Source organism: Zootoca vivipara, chromosome 2 (genome assembly GCF_963506605.1).
Source record: "Zootoca vivipara chromosome 2, rZooViv1.1, whole genome shotgun sequence".
NCBI lineage: Eukaryota > Metazoa > Chordata > Lepidosauria > Squamata > Lacertidae > Zootoca > Zootoca vivipara.
The window spans coordinates 96,999,090-97,024,770 of record NC_083277.1 but is presented as its reverse complement, the minus strand read 5'-3'; the positions used below and the strand labels follow the sequence as shown (position 1 = coordinate 97,024,770).

The 25,681-nt window shown below is 46.0% G+C and overlaps 1 protein-coding gene across 4 annotated transcripts in view; it reads right to left on the bottom strand.

Moving 5' to 3' along the window:
* Positions 1 to 25,681, bottom strand: part of ENDOV (endonuclease V) — a 158,571-nt gene that overhangs the window by 110,083 nt on the left and 22,807 nt on the right. For 2 of the 4 annotated variants that reach the window (XR_009557055.1, XM_035104154.2), the window contains exon 9: positions 14,412 to 16,546. Coding sequence is in view for 1 of the 4 variants with exons in the window: in XM_035104154.2 (XP_034960045.1) it covers positions 16,519 to 16,546 (28 nt within the window). In the remaining 3 variants the exon portion in view is untranslated. Of the gene's footprint in view, positions 1 to 4,094; positions 4,204 to 14,411; positions 16,547 to 25,681 lie in introns of those variants that run through there. The other 2 variants (XR_004691878.2, XR_009557056.1) reach the window with 2 other exon arrangements.

The window sequence follows — 25,681 nt, the reverse complement described above, 5'->3', positions numbered from 1 at the left end:
TCTTATTTTTTTTATACAGTACAACCTTTAGTAGACATCTGAATGCAGCCCTGTATAGAAAAGTCTTTAATGTTTCATTATGTTTTTATATATGTTGGAAGCCACCCAGAGTGGCTGGTGGGTTAACCCAGTCAGATGGGTAGGGTATAAATAGTAAAATTATTATTATTATTATTATTATTATTATTATTAAATAGGACATCCCTATTTTCATTGGAGAAATGTTGGAGAGTATGCATATGGTATCATGTATACCTGACTCATGTGTAGAGTGAATTTCTCTTGTCGTACCCCCATAATGTCCCTATCTACCGATCAGCCCTCCACAACTGGGATTAAAAGGAAGGCTCATTAGGTCAGACTTGCTAGTTGGTTCTTTACAAAAATAAATAAATAAACTGAACGTGACTTACAATAAAATTACAATATATTTGGCTTACCATCACCTGCTATTTTTGACATACATTTCCTGTCTTGCTCAAATTTGTAGCAGTATTTTTTGGGGGGGGGGGTTAATATGTTGGATGAATGAATCTCCCCCCCCCTCACTATAGTACTCAATTATTCCTTAAATATTTGTGACAATAGCTTACTGGTGCCTCATAACTGTCCAGAAATGAGACATGGTGCAACTTGCAATTCCTATTACTTAGGAAAGTGAGATTAGCTGTCATGTTGTTCATAGCTGGTCTTCCAACTAGTACATTTCATGGAGTGAATTCTGGAACTTTTCCATCTCTGTCGCCTAGCCTTTTCTTTCATCTCTTTAAAAAGTACCTGTTCTGCCCCTGACTGACTGCCAGGTATCCTGTTAAGCCTTCATGTGGCTGAACTAGATTCAAATCTGCTCATTAGGGGAGCCAGGTCAGAAACCAATAAGTACAGGTTGTACGTATTAGGAAGATAGGTTACGGAAGAGAGCTGGGTCAGAAACCATGCAAAGGATGACCTTTGGAAATAAGGCAACCTTATCTCAAACCATAGCCTTTTAAGTCTGCCTTCCTTCTCTTCTAGAACAGAAGTAGAAAAACATACTTGCTCCTTTGATTGTAGTCGCATGAACCTCGGTGACCTGATTCTACTTTAGTGGCAAGTTAACTGATCCTGTTCAGCAACATTCACAATCACAAATGGCTAGCCATATTTTGTAAAAGCTCTGCCTGGTGCTTTACCTTTGCATCAGATATGGCACACAGTGCAAGGCTGCTCTTACTTTTCTCTCCAGAGGTATTCATTCATGTAGAATTAAAACCATAGCATCATCAAAGGCCACAAAGACAACCGGATTCAGACCACCTTTTCATTGCCAGAGCAGTTCACTGCCTTCCCCCCCTCTTACCTTGTTTGAAATAAGAGGGGTGGGGTCTGCTTTGCAGGCCACCTGGTGAAAGGAATGGGAGCAACAGCTCCAGAGCAGCAGTAAGTCGAGCTATACAGTACAAGGTTCTGTCCTTTGCTGGTAAGAAAGATGCAATTGATTGCATCACTTTCCTTTCCAGCAGCGAGTATCAGTGGTGCAGTTATGGACTATTTTACTATTACATTAGCAAAAAAAGTTTCAAATTCATTATAAACATGCAACACCAGGTGGTGCCAGAGAGCAAAAAGAATTTCAAAGCGATTTTTACATAGTGTTTTTTTTCTCCTTTTGCTATAAGGATTTAATTTTTGACTTATTTATAGTGTGGTTTTTTTCCTGTGCGTAGATCCACCCTAGGTCATTTCAGACTCTGGACTTCTTGGCCTGTGGATGGTAGTGAATATTACTTCAATCACTTCTAAATGTGGTGCATTTGGGGATCCGCTGCTGCATTTGGGGATCCCCTGCTGCATTTGGGGATCCCCTGTGAAGCGAGGCCCTGAAATTCTGCCCTAAATATCTCCTATGATGGCACCACTGGCAAGCATGGCAGCCAGGTCCAGCCTTAACATGCTACGGCCAGATAGATTCATGGGGTTAAATATACACAGACGCTGCCTTGCTGGATCATGGGAATTTAGGGAGCTTCTATATACAGTACAGAATCATGCCATTGGCCTGTCTCAGAATCGTCTACGCTAAAGCAGCTTCCAAGGAGTATACATTTAATACACAAATAAATGCTGGAAGATGCACAGTGCTGCCCTTCACACATCACTCAGAAACAACTCCCACGATGCTCAGCAAAGCCGATTCCCTAGAAAATGTGTTTAGGGTTGCAGCCTTAATTCTTAATAGTACAAGCATCATCTCCAGAGCTAGGAAACCCACCTGTAAAGTGAAGCAACACTCAGCGCTTCCACGTGGCATATCATTGTGGAATCTGTGCTGCTCATGTGTGCAAGTTACAAGCAGCAGCAGCAGCATCCTCATCAAAATACCACTACTACTCCATGTATAGCACCCCCCCCCCACCAGCAACAATGTAGTAACATAACAAACTGAAGCAGAATATAAATCCACCACTAAGGCTGTCACTAACGCCACTACTACTGCCCTGCCTGTGGGCCAGCCTCTTTGGCACCAGTTTGGAGTCAATCAGACAAAATTGGGTTTTGGGTTGTCCCTGTGGCCCCCAGCATGAGCATCACTTGCTCAGCTGGGGGGGGGGGCTGTAAAGAAAGCAGGGTTTGTGGCACAAAACTGTGCAAAACCAGCACACCAATTGGACACTGGTTTAGTGCCAATCAGACAAAGCTGGGTTTCTGGCCCTTTACTTGTGACTCCACCAGTTTAAGTTTCAGCACACCACTTTGGCACTGGTTTGGCATCAATAGGACAATATTGGGTTTTAGGGTGTCTCTATGGACACACTATGGGATGCGGGTGGCGCTGTGGGTTAAACCACACAGCCTAGGGCTTGCCGATCAGCAGGTCGGCGGTTCGAATCCCCGTGGTGGGGTGAGCTCCTGTTGCTTGGTCCCTGTTCCTGCCAACCTAGCAGTTCGAAAGCATGTCAAAGTGCAAGTAGATAAATAGGTACCACTCCAGCGGGAAGGTAAACGGTGTTTCCGTGGGCTGCTCTGGTTCGCCAGAAGCGGCTTAGTCATGCTGGCCACATGACCTGGAAGCTGTACGCCGGCTCCCTCGGCCAATAATGCGAGATGAGCGCCGCAATCCCAGAGTTGATCATGACTGGACCTAATGGTCAGGGGTCCCTTTACCCTTTACCTTCATGGACACTTGACTGTAAATTACTCAGTTTGAAGGGCCGCACACAAAGCAGTGTTTGCAGCACAAAACCATCACACCACTTTGGCTGGTTTGGAGTCAATCTGACAAGGTGGGATTTTTTTGCATTAACTAATGACCCCAATTTGCTTTGTCAATTTCACGGTTTTGGGGGGATGGCACAAAACCTGGGGTTTGCAGCACAAAACGGTGCAAAACTAGCACAAAACTTTGGCATTTTTTTTTAGTGGGGGGGGATCTGGAATTTCCGGGTCACATGCTGATGAAGCTTAGAATTCTGAGAACTTTGCTTTGTCCTTGATTCTATTCACCATCCAGGCTTTTTGTTTTATGTAACAACCATTCACTGGGTTCTTAAAGCCTGCCTGACAGAATTATTTAATTATGTTAATTCCCATTGTTTTTCTACTTGATCTGACTGATGGCTCTTCACAATGCATGAGTGATTTCTGTAAATGCCAGCAAGGTCCCACAGAGAGCTTGGGGGAAAGTGGGTAGGAAAGACGGAGATTGCATTCTGGGGGCTTGGAAATAGCACCCGCAAGCTCGATTTGATACAGGGCACTGAGGAACATTTCACCCTTCCAAAGACTGTACTTTTACCCTATTCCCTTTCCACTGCCAACCAACATAGCACCCTTTCCCTCCGTCTCCAAGATGCCCTTTGCCTTGCCTCCAAAATATGAAGCAGTTTTTTCTTGGAATATCATATTCACCATTTTTTCCTCAGCCTTACCTTTCATTCATTCACTTGTAGGAATGAAGAAATGGCTTCTCTTCAATCCCTGCACTGTGCTTTGAAGCAGGAAGGCAACCGGGACACATCTCTTTCCTTTCCTAAAGGAAAGCTACTGGATTGAGTATCAAGAACCAATCGAAAACACTGTAGGGGTAGGAATATGACGGCAAAATATTTCCCTACCTTTATACCCATGTGGGCAGGTGGTACTTCTTCAGACAGTTTTGTTCGCTGACAGTCTCATCTGGCAAATGCCGTGCTGTGCCAAAGGGAGGACACCTTTCTGAAGACCCTTTTCCGCAATAGATTGAGATTGGGAACTTAATTAGAAATAAATGCAGCTACCTCCTCAAAGATAAAGCTGTCAACCCTAGTGATGCACGACAAGCAATTCAGCAAGAGGTTGCTGGGTTTTTTTGCCATCAGTCCACTTATGAACCTTGAGCTATCTGTGCCTCAAATAGTCTCACAACAACTACTGGCAAGGTTTCTCATCAGGGCTTTATATAGATCCAAAAGGAATTAGATGTGCCCCCTTCTAGTAGGGAAAAAAAAGCTGGCTACTTGAATTCAGCAGCCAGCCCTTCCACACCAAATATAGGCCATTACAGAAGCCATCCAAACAAGCTCAAAGACTTTCATGGCCTTAGAACAAACAGGTCATACTCAGAGCTTTCTGCGTCAGACCTTGTAGCACCTGGTCCACCAAGTTTTCTTCCCAGTTCCTAGATTACCTCCACCCTGGGGAGCCACAGAGATGTGGCTATGAGCTGCTTACCTTTCGCCCCTCAGTAGACCTGCATGCTTGCTTTCAGAGGCGTCTTTGCCATAGGGCCTAGTGGCGCATTGCGCCAGGGCGCCAGCCTCTGGGGGTCGCTGGCAGGGTGCAACCAGCCACTAAGCCGTATGCTGGTCCCACCGCCACGCTGCTCTGTATCCGCTTTCACAATGTTATTATTTAGTTTTCCTTCCACAGCCTTGACAATATCATAAAGGCAAACATTCCACCTTCCATCAAATCTGCTCCTGCCTGCCTGCCTGCCTGCCTGCCTGCCTGCCTGCCTTCCAGCCTCCCTCTTTCCTTCTCCTTCTCTCTCTCTCTCTCTCTCTCTCTCTCTCTCTCTCTCTCTCTCTCTCTGCCCATTCTCAGGCCCGTATTCCCAGGGCATCCTTTCTCTTGCCTGCTCTTAGCTCCCTGTCAGCCCATCTATGCTGAGGCAACAGCAAACAGATGACAAGAGCCACAGTGAACTCTGAAATTAGGTCAGTGATTGCCTGCAGCTGACATTTGCATTTGTCAGCCTGGTTCCATGCATTGGCTCTTGCAGCTGCAGCGCAGTCTCTCAAACGAGGGGCCCAGCACTCGACCACTCCTACAAGAAGCAGGAGTAAAAGGGTAAAAGGTAAAGGACCCCTGGATGGCTAAGTCCAGTCAAAGGCAACTATGGGGTTGCGGTGCTCATCTTGCTTCAGACTGAGGGAGCTGGTGTTTGTCCACAGACGGCTTTCCAGGTCACGTGGGCAGTGTGACTAAACCGCTTCCGGTGCAACGGGACACCGTGGTGGAAACCAGAGCACACGGAAACACCGTTTACCTTCCCTGCCACAGCGGTACCTATTTATCTACTTGCACTGGTATGCTTTCGAACTGCTGGGTTGGCAGAAGCTGGGACAGAGCAATGGGAGCTCACCCTATCATGCGGATTTGAACCGCTGACTTTCTGACCAGCAAGGTCAAGAGGCTCAGTGGTTTAGACCACAGTGCCACCCGTGTCCCACAAGCAGGAGTGACTGCAGGTAAACATGTGAAAACCTAACCAATCCCACCTGCAGCCCTGAGATGTGCGGAGAAGAATCTGATTATAGTTTGCTAGCAAATTCCCTAGTTAGAAGAAGTATACTTATAACCACACAGTTTTATCGGTGCCTCATAATCCCGCCAGCCCATGGGTTCCCTTGCTTCCCAGGTGGGTTCTTCATTATTAAGCACCAAGTCCAGGCTGCTACAAAAGAAAAAAACCCACACATATACACACACACACATGACATGTATAGAGGGCAAGTGGACTAGCAAGTAGGCTCAACTGAAGGGCATGGCGCACCTGTGCCACCTGCAAATTCACCGCCACTCCTTATCCACCCACCCCAGCATCTGCTCTGCTGCCTGAGGTGGCAGCCTCCTCACTCTGTCTAATGGTAGGGATGGCCTTGTACACTGCCTGCTGCCTGCCCATCTCTCTTTTTATCTCCCTTGTCTCTCACCTCGGGCAATTCACATTATTTATTTATATTCATGCCACAAATATTCCTCCTAATTCGTGTCTGTGGAAGGATGCTGGAAGGCTTTTAAAGGCTTGGGAACATCTGTTTGGGAAAGAGCTAGTAGCTATCCATCTGAGAGCCTTCGTCTGCCTGCCTGCGTGTGCCTGCACATTTCCATTTTTAAATGTATTTGCGCATGCATATGCAAGTGTAGTTTGCGTGTGTTTCTTCTCTGGCAGCGACCGCTGACCGACCTTGCACGGGCAAGGTGGTTTCATCGCAGCAAGTTCTCCATCATGTGTCCTGGAGCGAGCACTAATATTTGCTGGTTCTGGATCGTGGGATGTGGATAGGGTTGCCAGACTCTATTGAGGACAGGACTTCTGTGCCTTTAATTGCCCTGCTCTCTTTTGAGTCTAGGTGTGGACCACAGAGAAAGCAACCCACTACGGCCTCCCATTGAAGAAGACTGGGGTTGGGTTCTAAAATAAGCAGAGGAGCAAGGAAGGTTAGGCAATGCTAGCCTCTAGGGATACGCACCAGCTTCCCTGAGGAAGTTTTAAGAGCTACACTATTAAGTTTTGGGGGTCGAATTCCCCACATTGGGCAATTATGTTTGCCACTCAAATAAAGGCATAAACCTAGGTCACAGGGTTTCCCTAATTTCTCCTAACAGATACGTTTTTTGCAAAGCAATTCTTGCAGTAAGGAATTTAATCTTGCAACAGAGTGGGACTCTGGTTGGCAGAGAGGATTCCTCTTTTCTTTCACAGAAATGCGTACATGGAAAAATGAGATACCAAGAGAAAGCAACATTCTCCCATCCTGACACAGGGCCAGTACCAACCCCACAGCTGTTTTCAATGAGCCTTGTGGTTCCAAGCAGCTTGCTGAGGGCTGTTGGTCGCATGTCAAATGTTTTCAAGGGGTACCTCCTTGGCATTGGACATTACAAAGGTGTCAGCCTAAATCTTGCATCTGTGAGTAGGTTCATCTGAACTGAGGTGCTGAAGGTCCTCCACTTATACTAGAATACAGGAGAATTTTTGTTGATCTGTCGAATGCAATATTCCTCAATTTTGAATACTTTTGCAATAAACAAAACCTGCCCTTATTCCCTTATGGGATACACAAGAGCCCTTGTAGAGTCCTTTGTAGGTTCTCCATCAGTAGGAGAAAATAACAGAGGCCAACCAGAGAATATTGAGAAGCAAAGCAGCTAGTAAGCCTGATCTTTATCGAACTGTTGCAACAGGGTGCTCCCTCTCACGCAGGAGAAAATTGGAGGACCCAGAACCAAGGTGCACCTGTCCTTATATAGACATTTAAGTTGACCACCCTGGAGTCCATGACCACCCCCAGAAACATCATACATACATCACAGAAAATGGCAGTCTACAACAGAAATCTGAGTACTTGTTATTTATCCCCGTCTGCCAGGCCATCTGATAATGCTTTCTCTGATTGCCCTTCCTGGTAGTCTAGCCATTCCTTTGAGATGGTAATCACTTTAATTTCTGAAACAAGGAAAGGTTCCCTCACCCCCTCCTTCCTTGCAGAGAAACATTTTGCCAGTTTGGGAGTCAAAAATGGTTTCAGGGCTGTCTTCCTGTGCTGCTTCACATATGTGGTTTATACATTTGTGTACGTGTCTGCTTGGTACATAGAATCATAGAGTTGGAAGAGACCACAAGGGCCATCCAGTCCAACCCCCTGCCAAGCAGGAAACACCATCAAAGCATTCTTGGCATATGCCTGTCAAGCCTCTGCTTAAAGACCTCAAAAGAAGGAGACTCCACCACACTCATTGATGAATATTTATTATATATTTGTTGTTGTTTAGTCGTTTAGTCATGTCCGACTCTTTGTGACCCCATGGACCAGAGCACGCCAGGCACTCCTGTCTTCCACTGCCTCCCGCAGTTTAGTCAGACTCATGTTTGTAGCTTCGAGAACACTGTCCAACCATCTCGTCCTCTGTCGTCCCCTTCTCCTTGCGCCCTCAATCTTTCCCAACATCAGAGTCTTTTCCAGGGAGTCTTCTCTTCCCCTGAGGTGGCCAAAGTATTGGAGCCTCAGCTTCAGGATCTGTCCTTATATATATAAGACCTTGATTTTTTTATTTCACTTTGGTGTGTGTGCGTGTGCACATTCAGATTATACACAAGCACCCTTTAACTTAGATGTGTAGCACACCGCTGGGAGTCCCTTCATAGCTGGTGCCTTGCTGATGCATTCGGCACAGGAGATTTCTTGGCAGGGGGCCTCTAGCAGCCTGCAGTGACAATGTCAGGCTAATTGGATCTCAAGACTTCTGCAAACAACTACATACCAGGTGACATTTACCTAACACTAATTGATATATGAGCAATTTGTCACAGCATCCTTTGAAGTTGCCAAGTGGATCCCCCGCAAGGGCAGCCACTTCCTACTCGCCCGAAACAAGGTTTGTGTGTTAACCAGAGAGCTTTAATCATATTGGCTCAGCACTGCTGTTTGGAGGGAATTACAAAGCTAGGCATTTTCTCAAAGACTTTCCAATCCCCACTGCTCCCTTAAGAATTGCTTTGATATTTCATTAGCTGGTGGGAACACATTCTGGAAAAGGAGCTGAAAGTTTAGCAGTTAATGGGAATCACATGGACTACAAAACCTGAGCTTTCCTTCCTTCAAGTTATTTCTAGACCTAGTGTCTCTCAGTGAAACTGTTGTAGGGCAGGTGTTCCTACTCCACCTCAGGCATTCATTGGCTCTCTGAATTCTGTAGACATTTGGAATATTTATTTGGAAGGCAGGGAAGTGAGAAATTGGTGTGTGTGTTTGTATAGAGAGAGAGAGAGAGAGGGAGGGAGGGAGGGAGGGAGGGAGGGAGAGATGAGGGGGAGGGGGAGGGAGAACTGTATAGCCTTGAAAGCCTTGCCCCTTGATTGCATACCAGACTTTCTGTGTGTTTAAAAAAATTGTTCATTATTCTACCTACTCCTTGTACACAGCCTGGGGAAAGAATGAAGGTGCTATATTTCTTGTGGAGAGATGAGATTTGCACGAGACCTGCCACAACTTCCCAAGCGCAAACTGGGGACTGAATGGATGGGCAAGGTTTGCAATTAAGGAATCCATCTACGTCCATCTCTGATGCTGGCCAGCTTCAAGGTGCCAGGAGACCGTGCACGTCACAATACCATATCTATCCCTGTGCAGCTTCTTGCCTTGACAGCCATGTTGGCTCTGAACAAAGATAAAGGACAATGCAGAGATGTAGGCTTGAGAGAGAGACACAGCCTGCCTGCATTTCCCTTGTATCACAGAAGCCCAGCTGCTGCAGTTGAGGCTAAGATAAGGTGCAGATGCCATTAGGAAACCAATGAATCTGGGAGCGTGAATCCACCTGAGGATTAGGACAACCCGAGTTTCCAAACACTGTTAGGTGGAGACACTTTTATTGCCTTAGGTCGCTAACAGTGACCGGAAGCTAGGCTTGTTATAAAACCAGATGCTTTCTCAGCCTCGTTCTTTCTCTGCAGGGATTTATTAAAAGAAACTCTTGCTTTTATTGTGGGTCAGATAAGGTTTTATTTAAAGGTACTGCCTACCAAAGGGTCAGGTATTTGAGCAGCTTCAGTTTCCCACTGGACAATGCACATACATTCATTGTATAATATATCTAGACTCTTAGTGTCTTCACTGGGGGCTAAAAGACGCCTGCTTCTTGGGAGAAAAGCGATGACAAACCTAGACAGCATCTTTAAACAGCAGAGACATCACCTTGCCGACAAAGGGCCATATACTTAAAGCTATGGTTTTCCCAGTAGTGATGTATGGAAGTCTGATCGCCTCGCTGAAGAATTGATGCTTTTGAATTATGGTGCTGGAGGAGACTCTTGAGAGTCCCATGGACTGCAAGAAGATCAAACCTATCCATTCTGAAGGAAATCAGCCCTGAGTGCTCACTGGAAGGACAGATCCTGAAGCTGAGGCTCCAATACTTTGGCCACCTCATGAGAAGAGAAGACTCCCTGGAAAAGACCCTGATGTTGGGAAAGATGGAGGGCACAAGGAGAAGGGGACGACAGAGGACGAGGTGGTTGGACAGTGCTCGAAGCTACTAACATGAGTCTGACCAAACTGCGGGAGGCAGTGGAAGACAAGAGTGCCTGGCGTGCTCTGGTCCATGGGGTCACGAAGAGTCGGACATGACTAAACGACTAAACAACAACAACAACAACCACCACCACAACAACGCCTCACTGAGTAGCAGAGAAAGCTATTTCCAAAATGCCAGTGCTTAGTGATAAACAAAACAAAACAAAAACCAAATACCCCCCCCCAAGTTTAATTCAGTGACAGAATTACAACTGCACATAAAGAAACAGGAAGGTCTTTCTTCTGGTGGTTCTTGTCCAACCTGTACTGGTTCATTTTTTTTCTTTCAGAAGAACTGGAAAGGGAAACCTAAGACTCTTGAGATGTTGGAGTACAACTGTCACCACCACTTACTATTCACCATGCTGATTGGAGCTGGTGTGCTCCAATTTGAAGGTCACAGTTTCCACATCCCTGCAGGAGAAGACTTTGGTAGCCAATGTTTTCATTATGGCTGCCATGTGGGGAACACTTTAAGTCATCCCACATTGTGAGTGGTTTGTGTGCAGTGACTAAGTTACCTTAGTACATGATGAACTGGGGTTTGTGAAAAAGCATCCATTCATGAAAAGGCCATATAGTATGACCTTCAAGAAAGGTCTAACATCTCCACAGGGAAGCTGGAAGGTGCAAAGTGTCCCCTTGGAGCACCCCAAGTTACTTCTTGAAAACGGTGGAAGGCAAGAGGTTGTGGCGCCCTTCAAATCAGGGGTGACTAAACTATGACCTTGCAGATGTTACTGGATTCCAAATCCCATCAACTTCAGCCAGCATGGCCAATGGTCAAGGATGATAGGAGCTGTACTCCAACAACATCTGGAGAGTCACAGGCTAGACACCCCTGCTTTACATGTGACCCAACCTCTTTGGCAGAGGCCAATCATGCATGCCCCAACTATAGACCCGGCGCCCGCTGGGGAGTTAGGTACATGCCTGCCTGTATGGTAGCCAAGACCCACACAGTTAGCTCACTTAGTTGGAGCATTTCAATAATACCCAAGCTATACTCATGCAAAAGTTGATCCTATCTGGTCTGGGGGACATTTAAAATGAGCATGTCATTTATATAATCGTGTAAAAGCATTTAATCATTTTTATATTCGAATCATCTTTTTTCAAGAAAGGAAAAGTTGGATTTTTTTTGTTCTTTAGCCCCTCCGGCAATGCTAAATCCAGAAAAGCTGGGTTATTTCAGGCTTTAGGGGACAGGTATGTCTGAGCACCAGTTATAATGCAGATCCTGTGTAAAAGGTCCAGCCTATGTTCTGAGAGTGAATTCTGGCTGGCCCTTAAGAATGTGGAAGAAAGATTCTCCTGCAAGCTTCCTAATGCAAGTTTTCTGAGTGACTGCCTGCCCCTCAAAATAAAGAAAGTGGGACATCTTGGCTTCTTCATCCCATGGACAATCGAAGTCAGGAGAGACAGGGGAAACAGCTCTTCTTATTCTTCATCAACCTGGTGCCACCCTCCCGATGATTTGGGCTACAACTTCCATCAGACCCAGACAGCAGAGTTACTGGGTATGTTGGCTGAGGCTGTTGGGAGTTCTGATCCAAAGGATCTGGAGGGCACCAGGTTGGCAAAGGCTGCTTTAAGCACAGTTATTTCCCTCAGCCACAAAATATATGCTGAAAAAAGTGAGGTGGCACTAATATGCTGCCTTAAGAGTTTCACGAAAGAAACCTAGGGGGGGAAACACACACCACATTGCCCTACCTATTAGGTAACTCTCTTCTACCCAATTATTTCCCATATATCCCCTGTTCCCACCAGTCTGCACAGTCTTTAATGTATTTCAGCTTTTATCCCTGCAAGGTGAGCCAAGGCTGCTATTTCCAGCTCTCCTGGAAAATGTGGAATTATTGCCTACAGCCAGGAAAGCAGCTGTTGCCTGTTTATCAAGATAGCAGCAAATGAGCCACATATTGATTTGCAGACAGGGTTGTTTTCTTGAAAACATTTGCCCCATTAGAAACAGGTAGGAACTTCTTCACTGACCCCTAAGCAATCACGCAACTCTTTCCTAGAGTGTTTGCCCAGCGCTATCAGAGCAGCTGTACTAAATGTATCGACAACAGGCAAGTGATTCGGTATTGCATCCTATTAGGGTTATTGGGCTGTAAGTCAAAGATCCTCCTTTCCCCTATACACTTGTTGGGCAGCTTCCATCCGTTCTAGTTTGTCTGCACTATCCTATCTGTGCCAGTCTGTCTATCAAGCCAGGGCGGTTGAGACATATAGAAAAGCATTTCGGTTTCCTACAACGATGGAATGGCTTCCTTCGGGAAAATGCCAGCGTCTGATAATAGTTTGGCAGTGTTGCTAAGATCTTCTACATCAGGGATGAGGTCCTCCAGATGTTGCTGGACTACAGCTCCCATCATCCTTGACTACTGGCCATGCTTGCATGAGCTAATGGACGTTGCAAGTCCAACATCATCCATATACTCACAGATTCACCATCTCCGTTCAGTTTGAACTGGTGGTGGTGGTGGTTGGCATTAAACTGAGGAAAATATGACTGCTGAATTATTTTGCTTCATTTGTGATTTAATTAGATGTTTAGTAAATTTTTATGCTGCTGTTTTAAAAAATGAGGACATGGCAGGCTATAATATTTGAAGGGAGAACTGGCCTTGCCCTCAACACTGGCACCTTCCCACCCCATCTCAGATTACCAGCCACAGGCTGTTTTGTGCTGCACAGAATTCATATGAAGTCATTCTTGCCAGTTTTCCTAATCTCCCCTGGGCCGGGCCAGTGCAGACTCTTCCATCACACTAATGGCACCTCTCATAATTAACTCATTCACTATTAATTTGGATGTCAAAAGACATGCGTCACGTTTGCCTTTAATTAATATGCCCTTAAAATAAAACTATGGGGCTTCGCCGGCAAACTTGAAAGGGAGGCACTGCCCTACAGAGAACTTGGCTGGCATCAAGCCGCAAGAATAATGTGAGCACATGCTTTCTTTCCAGGGGCTCTGATGGTATATAAAAAGGGAGAAAAGGTTAGAACAATGAGGGAATTACACTGGTCCCCAGGTGCTCATTGCAGTCCCTGCCACCCCATTACATTTTTTATAGCCAGGCATCAAACATAGTCAAGACCATCAACGGTGCAACACACACAGGCCAGTGGGGAGCGACTTTATGAAGGCTGTCCCATGAATCGGCCTGGTAAGCTCTTACCCACTTGCTAGAGCTGTGTTGAAAACAGACATGCAATGCGATAGCTAGGGTACATCAGAGAGAGATAGAGCGAGAGAACATGAGTATGCCATTACTCCAACAGCTGAATTTATGGTTGCTAGCCAAGGAAAGGCACATCCTACCCAGGTAACTGCATTTTCAAGAAATTGGATGGTTGCCTGAAGCATAGTTTTGCATCCAGGTAAGCTGCTCCTTCAGGGATGAGTTGGGGGCAGCAAATGAGTATCCGCCCCAGTCTTAGAGTGACCAGAAGCAAAAGAGGCCAGGGTTCCTGTGCTTTCTGAACTTGCACAAAAGAAATAATGTGGGAAGGTGCCAATTTACTCACCCCAGCAGATGTAGCCCAAAACCATGGGAGGGCACCACACTGATAACCCCCATCATCCCTGGCCATTAACCATCCTGGGTGGGGCTGGTGGGGGTTGTAATCCTCAACATCTGACGGGCACCACAATGACTATTCCTGCTTTAGAGGATAGACTAAGAACTCAGCTTCCAGTTGACCAGGAGATCCTAGGTGGCAGGACATTTAACATTTGGGAAAAACTGCTACGAGCTTCTTTGAGCCTATGGGTTGGAACAGTATATAAAAAAAATGTTCTTCATTGAATAGTCAATCCGACCGAGGGTTAATGCAGATCAATTGCATTGGCAAAAATAATCCCTCTAGTCTCAAAAACCCATGATAGTTCACAAGACTGGGCTACTGATTGAGGAATCTGAATGGATTTTCCCAGTATGTGGCAAGTTCTAAACTGGATATTGTGGATTCTCTCCAGGCCTTCTACAAACATACCTTACGCAATGTGCATATACCAGCAGAGATGGAAGCCATTCTGTTTCCATATGTAGTCCAACATATGGAGTTAACTATCCTCTTCCAGTATAGTTGGTACTTGTAACATGCTAAGAAATTTGGAGGTTTGTGCCATAGCATAAAGAGTAGACAGGGGCAACCAAGACCTGTTAATGGGAGATGAGGTGATAATTTTCGACGGAGAACACTTCCACCAGTGGAGGATCTTGGGGTCTCAAATTTCAGCGGTGCCCTGTGCAATGCAAGAATCTGGCACACACACCAGCTGTACCTTCCATTCTACATCATAGTTGCAGCTCCCCCTGTGGTGCCCCTGAAGCAGCTCTCTGCACACAGCGTGACTGAACTGATCACGCTTCCCTAAATCCACCTCTGGTTCCATCCACACAAATTGATATCAGTTGCATGAGCAAACTCAGAAGGAGCAGCCATAAGGCAGCAACTGGCTCACGAAGATCAGTGAAAGCCAGAATCTGACTTTCCCCAGGCACCGCTGCCACCAACCAACTGCGCAGGAATCCAATTAAAGCCCTGGCATCTGAGCCTTATTTGCATTTGTACTGAAACATAAGCGAAAGGAAAGTGCCGGCTATTTGGCCAGTGGTGGTGCCTACTTGCCCGTAAAAATATGGGCAGCAAAGGAGGCGTCCAAGCCAGTTCTTTGCTCTTGTCTGCAGGTCATCGTGGTCCACTGACCTCCATCTCCAGCGATGTGGCATTTAAATAGTATGGGGTAAGCTGTAGCAGTGCTATCTGAACAACGGGCCTGACATTCTAAAATTAAGGACATCATTATGTTCTGTGGAGTTACAACGCTATGGAACATGGGCACAGTTGAAAGCAAGGAGGCAAAGACGTTAATTCCATCTCCCATGGATTTCCCCAAAGTACCGTAAGAAATTCAGAGCTGTCGCCTACTAGATTAGAACTGACAGAGCTAGTGGTTTAGAAAGAGCAGGCAATCTTGTTGCCTACCCATGCAAAGAGGCTTCTCCCTCCAAAAGCAGGTTTCTTATTTGATTGCCCAAACCTCACACCTCTGCTCTCCCCAAATACCATTGCTTTACTCACTTAGAACAGCTGCGACAAGGAACAGCATGTTTACAACTTACTGAGCCATGGAACCAAAGCCCTGTTGCTTGGGCATCACGAGTCACCCCTGAAAGCTGAGCTGCAACCCTCCGTCATTTAATTCTCTATTGCTACATAATCATCTGATAGTGATTCATTATTAACAAAAGCAAAACAAAATGTTCAGAGTTGAAGGTCAACATATTTCGTGAAGCTGAATAACAACAAGCTTCATTCAAGGCTTGCCTTTACTCTGAAAATGTCGCAGTCATAGTTCGTGGAGATGTTTATCAGAAACTGGAGCACCTAGGTAGATGCTGTTGAGAATTTGCTTGTTGGAGCAACTTCCCTGTGAGAAAAGGGCCTCAAATGTTTGCTTTTTTTGTAATTTAGACAGGTGGGGAAAGGGCTTTAAGGTATGTACCTTTGTGAATGGTGAAGAGCATACCCTCCAACATGTTGAAGGAAAATCAGGACACACATCTTTCACCTGACTTACATAAGAGCCCTAAAAAACACATATCTTTGGAGGCCATGATTTCATGGGAGCCAAAACAGAATATCTAATCACATACTCTCCAACGTTTCTCCGATTAAAATAGGGATGTCCCATTCCATAAATGATAATTTTACTATTTATACCCCACACATCTTTACCAGGTTGCCCCAACCACTCTGGGCGGCTTCCAGTATATATAAAAACATACAGCTGGCTGTGAATTACAAGAAAACTAAAGACATTGTGTTTTCAAGAAACTATAGGGCCCATAGATGGTATATGGATCATCAGTTGACAGAACAAGTTAAAGCCTTTAAATACCTCGGCCTTATTTTTCAGTCAACAGGGTCATGGGGAGCACATCAGAAATATGCAAAGGAAAAAGCGTCTCAAAGCGCCAAAATTCTAACATGCTTTTTCCATACAAAAGGTGGCAATCACATACTGTCAACCCTTGAAGTGTTTAAAGCTAAGCCCCTAGCACAGTTATTATATAGGGCTCAGATTTGGACAGGCACTCACCTTGTATCTACAGAAGCTGTTCAATCTTAAGTTCCTAAAGCAATTTTCTTCCTGCTCCATCCTGTGTTCCAAAATGCTTCATTGCTGATGGAGGCTAATCTTCCCTCTGTTGAATTATAGATTTGGTGTAGGACATTTAATAATTGGCTTTGCCTAAATTTAAACCCCACTGGTCTACTACCCTTAGTATCGCAAGATTGTCATGAGAGCGCTTGGACTAAAATTGTCAACCAAAAGCTTTACTTTTCTGGTTTATCACCACAAACAGTTATTAACACTGGGGTTCAGTAAAGCAAATAATTTAATTAGACAGAGCTCCATTTCCTCCCGGAATATTTTTGCCTGGCTGGAATGTGTCCTTGAATTCTGATAATGCCTCTTCTTGCCTGGACAAAGGACAGAGGGGTGATTGTATGTATGTGCAAAGCTAAGGTAAAGGTAAAGGGACCCCTGACCATTAGGTCCAGTTGTGACCGACTCTGGGGTTGCGGCGCTCATCTCGCATTATTGGCTGAGGGAGCCGGCGTACAGCTTCCAGGTCATGTGGCCAGCATGACTAAGCCACTTCTGGTGAACCAGAGCAGCGCATGGAAACACCATTTACCTTCCCGCCGGAGCTAGTCTAAAGGGGTAAATTTTGCATTCTTTGCTCTGCCTACTTTTGCCCTTGATCCCGCCCACAACTAGCACATGGCGCTCAGAAGATTGTCCAGGAGGAAATTTTGCTCTTGTGCCTAAAAAAACACACCCAATTCTGTTCTTTTTCCCTCTCTACAGCAAAGCCCAGAACCCTCTAATAACTACAGTAATAACATTTATTGGCAGCTGGTTCAGGAGAGAAAATCTTTGCTCTTTCATACACACATACAGTATATATAAAACCATAAGATTATGAGCTGAGCAGAAAAACAGTGGCCTGGCCTATTTGTGTGTCTTTTAACAGTTGCTTGATTTGTAGAAATCAAGAGGGGAAGCTTTGCATGCCACCAGGATAATATCACCACCTGCTAATGTCTGTACAGCAGGTGTTCAAGGCATCGCTAAAGCTGCTGGATGAAAATCTGGAAACCCTTGATTTGATCTGGTGGTCATTAGCTGCAGCCTGGTCTACACATGCAGAAGAGCGAGGCTGTAGAATGGGCTGTGCCCCTTCAGACTGCTGGCATGTATGAATATGTTCCCATGTTCGTAGAGGAAAAGGCCATTAGTGGCTGGCTAAGAAATCTCTATGTGGGACAAGAAGCTACAGTTAGAACTGGATATGGAACAACTGAGTGGTTCAAAATTGGGAAAGGAGTACGACAAGGTTGTATATTGTCTCCCTGCTTATTTAACTTATATGCAGAATTCATCATGCGAAAGGCTGGACTAGATGAATCCCAAGCCGGAATTAAGATTGCCGGAAGAAATATCAACAACCTCAGATATGCAGATGACACAACTTGGTGGCAGAAAGTGAGGAAGAATTAAAGAACCTTTTAATGAGGGTGAAAGAGAAGAGCGCAAAATATGGTCTGAAGCTCAACATAAAAAAAAACCAAGATCATGGCCACTGGTCCCATCACCTCCTGGCAAATAGAAGGGGAAGAAATGGAGGCAGTGAGAGATTTTACTTTCTTGGGCTCCTTGATCACAGCAGATGGTGACAGCAGTCACGAAATTAAAAGACGCCTGCTTCTTGGGAGAAAAGCAATGACAAACCTAGACAGCATCTTAAAAAGCAGAGACATCACCTTGCCGACAAAGGTCCGTACAGTATAGTTAAAGCTATGGTTTTCCCAGTAGTGATGTATGGAAGTGAGAGCTGGACCATAAAGAAGGCTGATCGCCGAAGAATTGATGCTTTTGAATTATGGTGCTGGAGGAGACTCTTGAGAGTCCCATGGACTGCAAGAAGATCAAACCTATCCATTCTGAAGGAAATCAGCCCTGAGTGCTCACTGGAAGGACAGATCCGGAAGCTGAGGCTCCAATACTTTGGCCACCTCATGAGAAGAGAAGACTCCCTGGAAAAGACCCTGATGTTGGGAAAGATGGAGGGCACAAGGAGAAGGGGACGACAGAGGACGAGATGGTTGGACAGTGTTCTCGAAGCTACTAACATGAGTTTGACCAAACTGTGGGAGGCAGTGGAAGACAAGAGTGCCTGGTCCATGGGGTCACGAAGAGTCGGACATGACTAAACGACTAAACAACAACAGCTATGCCCTGCCTCTGCAGTTGGAGCCAGTAATGCTTTTGGATGCCAGTTCTTGGAAGCTTAAGGAGGCGGCGAGGGCTCTTGTGCTCAGGTCCTGCTTGTGGCGTTTCCACAGGCATCTGATTGGCTACTGTGAGAACAGGAAGCAGGACTAGGTAAGCCATTGGCCTGTTCCAGGAGGCTCTTCTTACGGTATGTTGTTGTCTGAGCCGTCCCGCCCATGAGGTGGGGTCGAGAACCTGCCTCAGGCGGTGGAAGTGCAAGAGGCGGCGCCGGCTCCACGTGCCCCACCACTTCCACCGCAGTGAGGGAGGTGTTTTGACGTGTGGCCTTTCAACTCATCTTCCCTATCCCTGGCTCCTCACGAACCATCAAGTTCAATGAGAGAGCCAGAGTGTTCCTGCACACCTCGTTGCTACTCAGATCTTTACCCGCTTCAGGAAGAAGCTGAGCAGCAAGGCTTTCAGGAGTACCGAGTTTGGCGAGAGCTGGGATGCGGTGGTAAGTGGTGGCAGTAGTGGGGAAGGTGGCAGCAATTCCTGTTTCGCCTCAGGTGGCAAAACGGGATGGGCTGCCCCTGGTGGTGGTTGTTTTAAACCTCCTGCAAATATGAGGCTCCAAAAATGACAGAGTGGCAAAGCAAATTACAGGAATTCGCCGAGATGGCGCAACTGACAAGTAATCTCAGAGGAAATACGAAACAAAAAAAATCGTGCAGAAATGGGATAGTTACAGGAAATATGTTTGAAAATATAGTAATGATACGTTTTCCATGCTAGCATTTGAGTGATCAAGGAAGAATACGAAGCTGAATTATTAAAGGAGAGATAGTGTGTTATAGAATGTATTAGATAAATGGCTATAGGAAAGGCAAATATTTTGAGTACACTCAACTGAAAGAGAAGGTATATGCAATGGGTAAAGACAGGAAGTCACAATGGAATACTTTAAAAGTCTTTTTTTAAAAATATGTGTGTGTTTTGTTTTTTGTTTTTGTTTTCTTGGGAAGAAGGAAGAATGCAAAAATAGACAAGGGAAAAACGTGAAATTTAATTTTGTATCTGTATTTATTTTGTTGTATTGGTGTTGGTGGTTTTGCGATGTATGGAAAAGTAATAAAAATTAATTTAAAAATAAATAAATAAACCTCCTGCAAATAAAGAACTACCAAACATTGGGGGTGGGGTGTGTGTGGAATATTCTAGCCCAGCCCATTCCTTGCTTTTTGCAGGGAGCTTTATACTGTACATGGTGACAGGCTGCATATGAGACAGCAAGCTACTGCATGGAAACCCTCTTCTTCACAGTTTTTATATGTGCACAAGCCTTGTCCTCTTCCATGTTATGGCCATGATGCTCCTGTTTTGTTTCACTCAAAGCACCCATTGCTGAACACAAAGCACTGGCTCAGATGCAGCAAATGAAAGGGAGGTTATTGATTTGCTGTTTTAAATTTTTAATTTTTTTGCCGTTTTTATCCTGCATTTTATTCTGCGAACCACCTTGAGATCTTATTATGAAGGGCGGTATATAAATCTAATAAATAAGATAAAATAAATGAACGGAGCTCCAGGAGAAGAGCATGGCTGTGTTGTGGTCTTCTGGGATGCGGGGAGGCAGAACGGCAATTCCCTTTGCCTAACAGGATACTCTTTCCCCTTTTAGTAGAGCCCTTGTGCCTTTAAATAGCTGCATGATAGGCAGAAAGCTAGCAGATGGAGCTTGTCTTGGATGTAGCAAGCCGAGCCAGAGCATTAGTGTATCCAACTCAGTATTGTCTTCCACGGGTAGCCACCATGGACTCATGGATGCTTTTGGACTTGGCCCCAGCCAACATGACCAATGGTCAATACGGATGGGAACTGCAGTCCAGCAACATATGGAGGGTGCCATATTGGCTACCCCATAGTGGCTGGCAGTAGCTCTCTGCAGAGTTTCAAGCTACTTGGATATGCCAGGATTGAATCTGGGTACTTCTGCGTGCAAAACAGATGCTGCAGTGGACCAATGGTTCTGCTACCATTGAGATATAGTGACGGGAATAACCACCATCTATTGAGTTTTTGCCCATCACTAAGCTCAGTTTCCTTTTAATTTCTGTTGCCTTCCTTGGGTCGAATTTTAAACTACAAGATCCTCAGGGCAGGGACTTGCTCTTTTATGCCTGTAAAGCATCATATGCATCGACAGTGCCATATTGCTGTTGCAAAAGAAATATTAATGCTTATAAAAGCCAAAGGGGCACTGCTAACCAAGACTGCAAATGATAGGGCCTGAAATTAGTTCACGACTTAGTTCTATAAGATTTGGATTGGGTTAGCCATGCTTGAGAGGTCCCTCTTTGCACAGCCAACCTTGTAATCAAGAGCATGATGCTACCCAGATGCCTGGGAGCCTCTCTCCTCCCACCCAGAGGAAGCTTAAATGTCATTCTTCACTTTAATTACCAGTTTTCCAGCTGAAGGAGGATGCACACTCCACGCAGCTGTGGTTCAGGAAGGCCACATGGGCACCTCATGAATATGCTGGTGATGAGAGCAGCACAAGAAGGCAGCCTGCTCCGAAATATGTAGCATGGATGGGAGGCAGAGTGGGGACAGGCCAGGTGGGTTTGACTCATGCCAGAAATGGGCTGCTGAGTCAGAGTGAGGAGAGGTTCCAAAGAGAGTGTCAGTTGCTTCTTCAAGTGCCTCCATTCAGGCAGATGGAGCTCTGGGCTCTCTGTGTGTGGATAGGGTTGCCAGACTTAATAGTGGACAGGACTTCTGTGCCTTTAATTGCCCTGCTCTCTTTTGAGTCTGGAAACCTTAAAGAGAAACCAGCAGACCCTTTGCTTGGAAATTAAACAAAAGGTCTGCTGGTTTCTCTTTAAGGTTTCCAGACTCAAAAGAGAGCAGGGCAATTAAAGGCACAGAAGTCCTGTCCTCTATTGAGTCTGGCAACCCTATGTGTGGAGAAGCCTAATTTATCTTCACACTTGCAAGGTCTGTAGCCAGAAGCTAGGGGTCAATTCCTCCTGGCCAGAAACACATCTGTTTAAGAGTTATTGCTCTCATTAAGAATACACTTTTTTAAAAAAAGAAATAGGAAAGACAATGGGATCCAACAAAGCAATATATTTTGCGCTTATAGAAAAGCTAATTAGTTTTTCCTTTTGGGGCTCTGGGGCTGTTAGGGAGATAGGATGGTTTTCCGAGTTGGGGTGGGACTGCCCCCGGCGTGCCAGAAATGGATGGTGTTTCATTAGCCCCAAAATGGAAAACGAGCAAAGTCCCAACAAAAGAAGAATGGCAACTTAAACTGATGGAATATGCGCAGCTTGTGGACCTAACATATAAAATAAGAGAACAAGAAGAACATACGTTTAAAGATGATTGGAAAATGTTTACTGAATATATGGGGAGGATTGTGTACATTTGAAAACATGGGCAGCATTAAGATAAATTCAACAGTGTAAATAAGTTTTGATGGATGTAATAATGGAATACTGAATGGTTTAGTTTATATAAAATATGCAAGGATTTGTATTACGCAAAAGGAACCATGGAAAGAGAAAATTATAGAAAAAAAGAAGGAAAGGGACCCTGCCCTGCTCTGCATGTGGTTCAGCCAGGGACCTGGCAAATGATCCTTCTTTACCATGTAATCCTAACAGTGTCTGCTCAGAAGCAAGGCCTACTGAACTCCCTGGGACTTACTCCAAAGAAAGAGGGGTTAGGGTTGCAGCCTTAAGCACCTTTGCACATTTAATGTAGGGAAAGAGAGCCTGCCAAATAGGTATGCAGAGGTGCACAAAAATCTCTCACAGACACTGTTAGAGAGATAGGTTTACTGCTAACAATCACTGGGCATAACATAATAAAATTTGGCCTGGGATTGCATCCAGTGGATAGGAGTTTAAAGGGTCTCAGGGGTGGAGGAAAGTTCCAAACATGTGTCTTTCTACTAAGGCTGGCGATCCACGAATATTGAACGGGTTTTCCTGTTTCTTGTTTCTAAACCAATTAGATAAAGACCAGGCTAATCCGCCATTGTGTCTGCAGGGTCAGGAATAGAAACCAAACAATAGGATTTATGTACTGAGAAGGTAGGTGTGCGTTTAACTCAGCTGAGTTAAGTAGCTGCTTCATTGCAACGTATTTATCTGTGAGATTTATAGTCCACCTTGCGTTAAATATAATCCGGGGACGGGCGGACCATATGATAAACTAAAAACACAATTAAAACCAACACAACCTTAAAACAGCAAATAGGTACAAGTCAACAGGTTTGGTGGGGGGCAGACGAGACTCATCTCCACCAATCAACAGTTTAACCAAAAGCCTGGGTGAAACTGGCACTGAAAATCTATCAGGGGAGTGTAATCCATAACTGGGGCACTAGCACTGGGAACACCCTCCCATGTGTTGCCACAAAGTGGATGTTTAGCAGATGTGGCACGGTCATTTGATCCACACAAGATCAAATCATGTGGGCAGATGGCTATGGGAACAAGGGCTCCGTCAAGAATCCTGGTCCAGGATGGGGAACCTGTGACCCTCTCGATGTTGCTGATGTCCCATAATTCTGCAGCCGTTGGTTATGCTGGCTGGGGTTGATAGGAGTAACATTGGGTGGGTCACTGTTTTTCCCATCCCTGATCTAGGTCCCTGATCCGGCTTTATATGCCACAGCAAACATCTTGAATGTGGTTTGGTAGCAAACTGGCAGCCAACAAAGCTCCTTTGGAACTGGTGTGCTATGCAAGGACTTCTGGGGCATGTTAAAGGAGGTAACAGCTGTGTAAGTAAGGGGTAAAGGGAAGGAATAGTACGTTCAAGTGATGCCTTGGTTATTGGAAATTCACCCAGACATATGCAGTCTGAGTTATCCTGAGCTTTGCAGAAGCTGCCCCGTTTTTGTCTGCAACCAGGAGAGTTAAAAGCTTATCCTTTTAAAAAGGATTAAGGGAAGATACCTAGATTCTGCCACACCTACAGGACTTTGTATTAGGTGCTAAATAATTGTGCAGTCCCATCGGCCCCCCACAGCCCGGGGATAGGAAACCTGTGGCCTTCCAGATGTTGTTGGACTCCCAACTGCGAACCAGCATGGCCAATGATGCAGTGCCAGGCTTGCAAATGTCAGCAGCGCCCTGGGTGACTCCAAAATCCAGTGCTGTTGCACCCCTCCCCTTCTTGCCTTCCATTCTACATCATTGTTGTGGAACTCAAGTGTGGGTGAACCAGTCCCACTCCCCTAAATCCGCCTATGAAGGGCGATGGGATGTGGATGGTCTGATGTGATGGAAGCTCTTGCCTGACTTCCTGGCAGTTGTATTGTGTTGTTGTTGCTGCTTATGAGAATGGAAAGCGGGAGGACATGGCAAGGCCAGCATGTGGTACGGACATGGGCCAGCTGAGCCAACCTAATGCTCCTGCTGGTTGGCTTCGCATCACGCCACCCTTCCCTGCCGCCTTGATCCTCTTTCCAGATTCAACACACGCTAACAAAATAACTAATATGACAGAGGGAAGGTTTTGACTAAAAGTGGGCGGCAGAATTCTGGAGACAGAAACCAGCTCTGGGGGAAAATGAACATTCTGTTGCTCTTCGTGGCAGGCAGGAGAGAACTGAGTAGGAAGGCACTTTTCCATTCTCCTGCTGCCCGTGCGGAGAGCAGACAGAAAAAGAAAAAGGCATCTAGCTGACACTGTGCTGTGGGGTGGATTCCCTCCTGTCTTGCCCAATGTTCCAGAAGGTTCCCTTCCTGCGTCCTCAGAAGCCACAACAGGCTATGGGAGACGGTGGTCTCTCTGTGTGTGTCTTTTGGTGTTGCTTTCCAGGTTGCATCAGCTGGGTCCATGAACCCCTTGCCATTCACACACTGTTGCTCTTCAACCCCTTGCTAATTCTGGGCTCTGTTCTCCAAGATAACAGAGTGAGCGGGGTATCCCATTCTTTTCTCACACCCCTCTCTCGGTTTTCTTTCTTTCTGACAGATCTTCCCGTTCCAAAGCAACCAGCAGAACCAGAGTGGGTGAACAGGTGGAGCAGTGGAATGATGGATGGACCCATCTGGCGGGTGGCCTGGGGGCTCAGGCACTGCCACCTCAACAGCTGGGCACAGATGGCACCATCTCACTCAGCCAGAATGAATTTGCTTTTGCAGGCAGAGCTCGCCAATGACACTTTCTGCAGATCCTTCCCCGTTACAAGATGGCTGGGTGGCAGAAGCTGCTTAACACTCCCTCTTCTCCAGCCCTTTGACTTCCACCCCAGCTTTGAGTCACAGCTGAGCTCCCCACCCAGCTCACATCTGGGAGCTGAGACTGTGGCTGCTGCAAAAGGGAAACGGCAGCTGCAAGGAGTCCCCCCCCCCCCTCCCCAGGCTCCTTGACAGCACTGGGCCACTAAGCAAAGAGGGAAGGCTGGCGAGGGAAGGCTGGCGATGGCAAGGATATTTGCAAAGCTGTGTTGGGTACCCAGGCGGTCTCAGATGCTGTAGGGGACCTGGATTGCCACTGGAGAAAGGGATTCAGGCCCAGGATCTGGTGCCATCAGCAGAAGCAGAGATGGCGGGGGAAGCCAAAGTGTTGGAAGAGGAGGATGCTGCAGATTGGATCTAAGAGGAGAGGGGGCGGTGGTGGAGGAGCTCGAATGGCACATCACGATAAATGGGAAAGGGGGAGAACCAAAGCTCAGGATAACAGATGGACTGTGGGATGGGATTGAGGAAAAGGGAGCGAGAGTTGGGCTATGCAGCTGGGGGTGAAGTGGGGGCTGCAGGTCAAAACGAAGAGACGTGGGGCTTAATTCAACATGGACGGGAAGAGCTCAGGCCTTGCGTGACAGGTGGACTGTGGGATGGGATTGAAGGGCATTAGCAAACCTGAAGGGTGGGGTGGGGGCAAGGAGGGAGAGATCCGACAAATGCACGCATAGGTCAAGGCCGAGTGCCATTGTCAGAATTGATCTGGAGTAGATCACAGGACCGAAATAAGCAGAGGATGAGACGAATGCTCATGCTGGAGTTTCTCCTGAGGCCTGTTGTTCTAGTTG